Source organism: Atractosteus spatula, chromosome 13 (genome assembly GCF_055471065.1).
Source record: "Atractosteus spatula isolate fAtrSpa1 chromosome 13, fAtrSpa1.hap1, whole genome shotgun sequence".
Lineage (NCBI taxonomy): Eukaryota > Metazoa > Chordata > Actinopteri > Semionotiformes > Lepisosteidae > Atractosteus > Atractosteus spatula.
The window spans coordinates 38,613,839-38,619,838 of NC_142718.1; the positions used below are offsets into that span (position 1 = coordinate 38,613,839).

Below are 6,000 nucleotides of genomic sequence, written 5' to 3' on the forward strand. Positions count from 1 at the left end.
ATCCCTAAAGCAGATGTTCTTGCATAAAAACATAGGCAAGGCACTTGCAGAACAGTAAAATGTAAAAGCACTTTTTTTCTCAAGTGTAAAAAACACAGACTAGTTGTGAGTGAACTCCAAAGTCTAAAATCACAATACAATCTCTAATTTATTCAATTAAATTTGTCTGGTTAGTTCCATCAGGGGAATTGACTATCCTGTGTGTACAAGTACCTTTTCTGTTGGTAAGAGTGGGATAATTTGAGTTTCCTAGCTTAACTGATCAAACAACCATATTCAAATAAATGTTATATTAAAAAATAAAATAAGTAGTTGTTATGCAACTGTATTAAATAATATCAATTAGAATTCATGAATATCATTCAGGTTTCATGCCCATTGCTTGCCAGGATAGGCTCCGGCTCCCCTGCCACCCTGAATAGGATAAAGCATTTAAAAAATGCATGGATGGAAATTTCATTCATAGTGAAATTCTCTGCAAAAAGTATTATTTTCTATTTAGGAATACATGGGTCATTTTAAGTGCTACGAATATTAAGATGCAGTTCATTAAAATAAACTTTCTAAAACATAAAGCAGGTAGTTTCATTTGGAAAAAAAACTATTTGTAAAATTGTGTTATAGTGCTGCTTTGCACAAAATTAGAAAACCTGTAAAATGGCTTTAGGTAAAAGACTTTATGTCAAATATATAAAAGGTACTGTACAAGTGCTAATGTTTCCAAATGGAAATGGAACATTTTGCAACCAGTCTTTCAAAGCTGGATTCACAAATGCTACTTTAGAAGGATTTAATGTGCATTTAAGGACCAAAATCCTTGTATAAAAAACTAAAAAAGTTTAAAACTTTCTAGCCAAGAGAAAAACCTACTGTACTGAGTGCTACAGTATGTTTGTCCAGGATCAGTTTTGCTATTCTTCCATTTGCAATGTATGTCTTTGTGAGATGCTAGTAATAAAAAAAACACATAATACATGGTAAAAACCATAGGAATATAAAAAAAAATACATTAAACCATGTCAAGTGTATTCAACATAAAATAACAGAAATCAACCGAAAAGACAGCAGTTGAGAATACTGTTGCAGAAGAACAGCATGCCTAATGTTTTTTTTTCAGTTTGCAATCTGAGGTAACCTGACCCCCTTCTACAAAACAACTGGTAAAAGAAGACAGCAGGAAGATTGAGGACACTTTTCAGCACAGTGTGTTGCCATCCTCACATATGCTACAAAGATGAAACATGGTCCCCATGTCTGAGGCAATAAGATTCTCTTCTGCTGCTCTCTGAGGATATTTAACAGTAGACAGCATATTTTCTAAGAATATGTTAAAAACAGTTAATAACAGATCAGTAAGCTTGGCGGGGCAGTCCACCCCAGTGATATTTTTTCGTCTGCTGCAGACTTCGACCAAAACCAGTGGGGTTTGAATACTATTGTCTGTCAAAAGAAAATTTCAACGAACAGACCAACAGATCAAACCATGGGGAGAAAGATTTGCAACGCTACAGAAGACACATTCCCTCTGTGAAAGTCATGGTATTATTTAGAGCTACATCTAGAGTGACCTCAATGCCATCACTACCATGGTCACCAAGTCTCTTTCAGAGACCACGGCATAAACATTTACATAGCAAGATGCCCTCCATATGGGAATGCATGGTGATTCACATTTTAGCCTCTTTCTGGACTCAGATATTCTGCCTCGAAACAGATTTAAATTTCGTGTGGCACTCTTTTCTTCATGCAGTTCTCATCATTGCAAAGACATCAGCCCAGTTGCTCGTTGCTTCTGCTGACCCCAGATGACCTTGCGTTAAATGCCCCTTGGGTCTTGCTTCACCTCACCACACTCCAGATCTGTGAGAACACCCTGTCTGTACCATACTGCCATACATGTGCTCTACATCACAGAATCAGATTGCTTCTTACTCCTGCTGGCCAGGTTATCTCAAAATAGTCTTTGATTTGACCTCACAAAAACAAGCCATGTGTCTTTAAAGCTGAATTTTATCAATGCTAATAATACTTCAAAAAGATAATGATTTTCATACAATATCTGATACGGCTAACAAGGTTGCACCACAACTCTGGACATTTACTGTATGTTCCACAAGCTGACCATTCATACTAGCATGTGTATAAAAGCCTCTTGTTTTCACTCTCTTACTCTAAATTGTAAAGCACGGTTTTAGAATACAATTTTTAGGTTTCAGTTTTGAGTTCAAATCAGACACGTCTGCTTTTAGAAGGGAACCCATGCATAGAGGGCTGAGCCCAGAATGCACAAAATTAATAATAAAAAAGGAGTTTGATACGGAGCCATCTGGAACGACATAACCATAAAAAATGGTTGGGATGATGGGATGATGCCCATGTCTAAATCCCATCACCTACTTCAGATCTAGCTCAATGCACCAATCCCCCACCCCCCATCACCACCACCCCCAGGAAAAGAAATGGGAGTGAAGCTGCTGGGATATTACGGGTTGAGAAAAAAAAATGAAGACCGTAAGGACACACACTTCAAAGGGTACTGAGCTACAGTGTCTAATCCATTTTCAGACTCTGGATGTCTGAAGGCTCCGCAGCTACTAAGTTACGCTGCCAGCACTCTGACAATTATCTCCCATGAGCCACGGTAGTTTTTTTATTAACTCTCTTTTTAAAAGCTACCATTAGCTGCCTAAGAAGAGCCTTGAGAGCTCATGCATCGCTGTCATCCTTCCACGGAATCCAGGAGAGATTATCAGACGCTACAATGGAGGCTCTCCTCAGCTCCCCTCCTGGCTGACACAGATAACTCATCCTAAACCATGCGCTCTGGCTGGTAATTAGCATAGCAAAGACTCCCAGATGAAACAGAGGAACAGCTCCGCAGCTCCACTCATGCAGGAAGCAGAACTTCTCCCTCAGAACCAGAAAGTCGCAAGACAGCGCTCACCGTGTAAAAGGTAAAAATCAGTGTTTTCGTTATCATGAAGAGCTTCCTCGGATCAAGATCAAGAGGGAAGCCAGTCTAGTGCCCCACACTTTCAGTGTAACGATGTACCTGCTATTCATTTACTTGAGCTGTTCCCATTTCTACTGTACATCCAATACAAACACACCTGCTCTAAACGTAAGGCAAGCACCTACGGCAGAAACCGACAATATGAGAAGTGAGGGTTTTGCGCATTCTATAAATTACTGCATTTTCAAGAATGTTGTTTTAATGGAATTTGCCATTTCCTTACCTTTTAGGTTTTGTAAAAAGAAAAAAACTCAGGCCTGTAATTATTTCCAGCAATATATTATCAGTCTAGGAAATGTCACTTCAAACAGGGCTATAAATGTCACTAGTAGGAAGAGGTCAAGTGGGCATGTTGTATAACTGAACACACTAACCCCTTTAAAGAATGTAAACAAACTGAGCTGTCCAGCAACTCGGTTCTCCCTTGGAGAAAAAGGCCAGCAGAGAAACTGTCTTAATCATACCATGATGTGGTATTACTAAGTAAAGCTGAACATGCTGGTCATACTGTACTGTATATGACCCAACTTGAAGGAGTGAGAAAAGACTGCAAGTGAGATGTATTGGATTTTGCGCAACAAAAATGGCATTTCATTTTTTGGCTGTACTTTCACATTATTAATTTTGCCAGCATAGATGCACTAAGCCAAGCCTATAGAAACCTACAGTACATTTGCAGGAAACCTTAAACACAGTTACATCCTGTACTGAAGAGTTGTTTTGAACTCTGTACTGAAAAAAATGGCAACTTTTATATCAGCCATTAATTTCGTGGATACTATTGAACTGAAGGAAAAAAAAGTGTCATGCTGCCCGTGTGAAAAAGTTGTTTGTAAATTAAATAAGACATAGAAAGAGCACTATAATGACACAAAAGACAAATTCAGAGAACCTTCTGTGTTGAACAGTACTGTATCTACAGTGTGTAGGAACGATTTAGGTGGTCATGGTATTTAATGGTAACACGAGGAAGAGTGTTTCATCACTATTGGAATTGTTCCACAATTCAATATACTGTAGTCAATCTAAAATGTCAACTCTGAGGATTTGTTTTCTTTCCATATAATCATCAAATTAATTCCCGACAGAAAATAATTTAGTTAATTTAAATTTGGGGTGAGGTGCCCCCCACACAAGGTCTCGCTAGCAATGGGTGTTTCAAAAAAGATCATTTAATGTGACACAATTCAGGGGAAAAAAACGTTTTGTAAGACTTGTGTAGCCATTTGTTGTATGTTATGCAGGGCATTCACCTTTACTCTCACGCGTGCTGCTGTGTAGATTTAGACACAATCTGGAATGCTGTAATCCGATAGGAGGATTCCAGTGGGGGATATTATGCTTTCTGTTGTAAAACAAAGGAATTAAGGACGGGTCATCTCTCCCTTACCCTTTTCATTAAAGCCTCTCTATGGTAATTACTTTAACTATTCTATTTTAAGACACTCAATCCTTTGACTGTGTAGTCAACAGAACAGACTGATCGAAGACAGTAACAGTATGTACGATTTTAATGTTTTTATTATTTTCTGCTTTTACAATACGTGTTGTGTTTAAATCCAAACTCTCAAACTATACCTTAAAGCACTCGCTCTCAAATCTCCGTTTAATTCCATAATGCATGTGACATTGCAAGGTCGTTCAATCCAACGCCTCCTCATGCAACAGGGCGGTAATACACACATACAGTACATTCTTTCTAAACTTCGGAACTGGAAGGAAAATGCTGAAGTAAGTAAAAGCTGAACAGTACCATTGTTCCTTCGCTTTTGCTTCGTGCGACTTCGCGCTGCAACCGGGCCGCTGCCAGCTTCTCCCTGAGGAGAACGGAGAAAGAACACGTGAATATGAATAGCCGGTCATTTTTCATCAAGACAGAGCAGGGGCTCCTTTTCCACAGGTGACACAGCTAAACAGCTCGCTAAAAAAAAGGCTCGTCTGCTTCAGGCCAGTCCAGGAGCGGAGCGCGTCTGTGCACACGGGCAAAATGCTTTGCAACAGAGCACCTGCAGAGGATTTCACGCGTTGTCTTTTATTTGCAGAATCACATGTTTGGGAGAATTTGTGAGTTACGAATTAAGGATGACAATGTTCAGACTAAGAATGCCAAAATACTAAAAATACAAATATATCTACAGTACCCTACCTTCTTAAAAGAACACTTTTAAGCCTCACCTTGTCACGTTGGCTCTCGTACAGATTTAATGTGCTGTACGAAGAGGGTTTACAGTACTGTATGCTAGGCAACACGTGACGTTGCATGTAAAGAAAATTCTACGTACAGTAGTAAAATTAAAATAATCTTAATTTGATCCATGCACAGCTGCCTGCGTGTTCAGTTATTGTGTGAAGAATAGTGAAAGACGACGGTAAGGAGAAATGTGTAAAACTAGAATGAGACACTTATTGATCATTTGTGAAGGAATGATAAGAGCAGGAGGCTAGCATAAAAAAATCAAGGAATCTACATCCAAAAAAAGAAGGTTTGTAGACAACTTCTAGCCTCACTTCAGCGAACATAAAATTGTGGTTTCTAGATTCTTCAGACAGTTTACTCAACAGAAACAAAAATGTTTGTACAGTAGTTCAGGATGAACCGACTCAGAAACATGCTGGTGAGCTGTGAGAGAGGAATGTACAATGTTCATCAAAAATAATAATTTTCCCTAGTGAAAAATCAACTGCTGTTGCTTCCCAATGGGCATTTCAGGGCAAGAAAATATCATCTACAAAATTGATGCACCTGAGATTAGAAGCTAAGATTTATGCTCCAGCTGCAGTGACTGTTTCATTCACTTGAATAACCAGCTTCCAGTGTCCTGTCAAATCGCAGCCTGAGGATGTGTTATGAAAGCAAAATGCTTGGCAGTTGCTCTTAGTAGCAAAGCTATTGCTCATAACGTAACATGTACTGTATATTAGTAAGAACAAAGATGAGAAAGATTCAGTGCTCCTCCAATTGTAAACAGAAAATCACAAGAAGCGTA

At 38.8% G+C, this 6,000-nt stretch overlaps 1 protein-coding gene across 1 annotated transcript in view; it reads right to left on the reverse strand.

Annotated features, from left to right (window-relative positions):
• LOC148822385 (nck-associated protein 5-like) overlaps nucleotides 1-4,824 on the reverse strand; it is a 131,562-nt gene extending 126,738 nt beyond the window's left edge. Inside the window, exon 1 of the mRNA XM_088930520.1 lies at nucleotides 4,767-4,824. Within this exon, the coding sequence (XP_088786646.1) occupies nucleotides 4,767-4,769 (3 nt within the window). The 5' untranslated portion in view covers nucleotides 4,770-4,824. The remainder of the gene's footprint in view (nucleotides 1-4,766) is intronic.
• Between the last annotated feature and the right edge of the window lie 1,176 nt (nucleotides 4,825-6,000).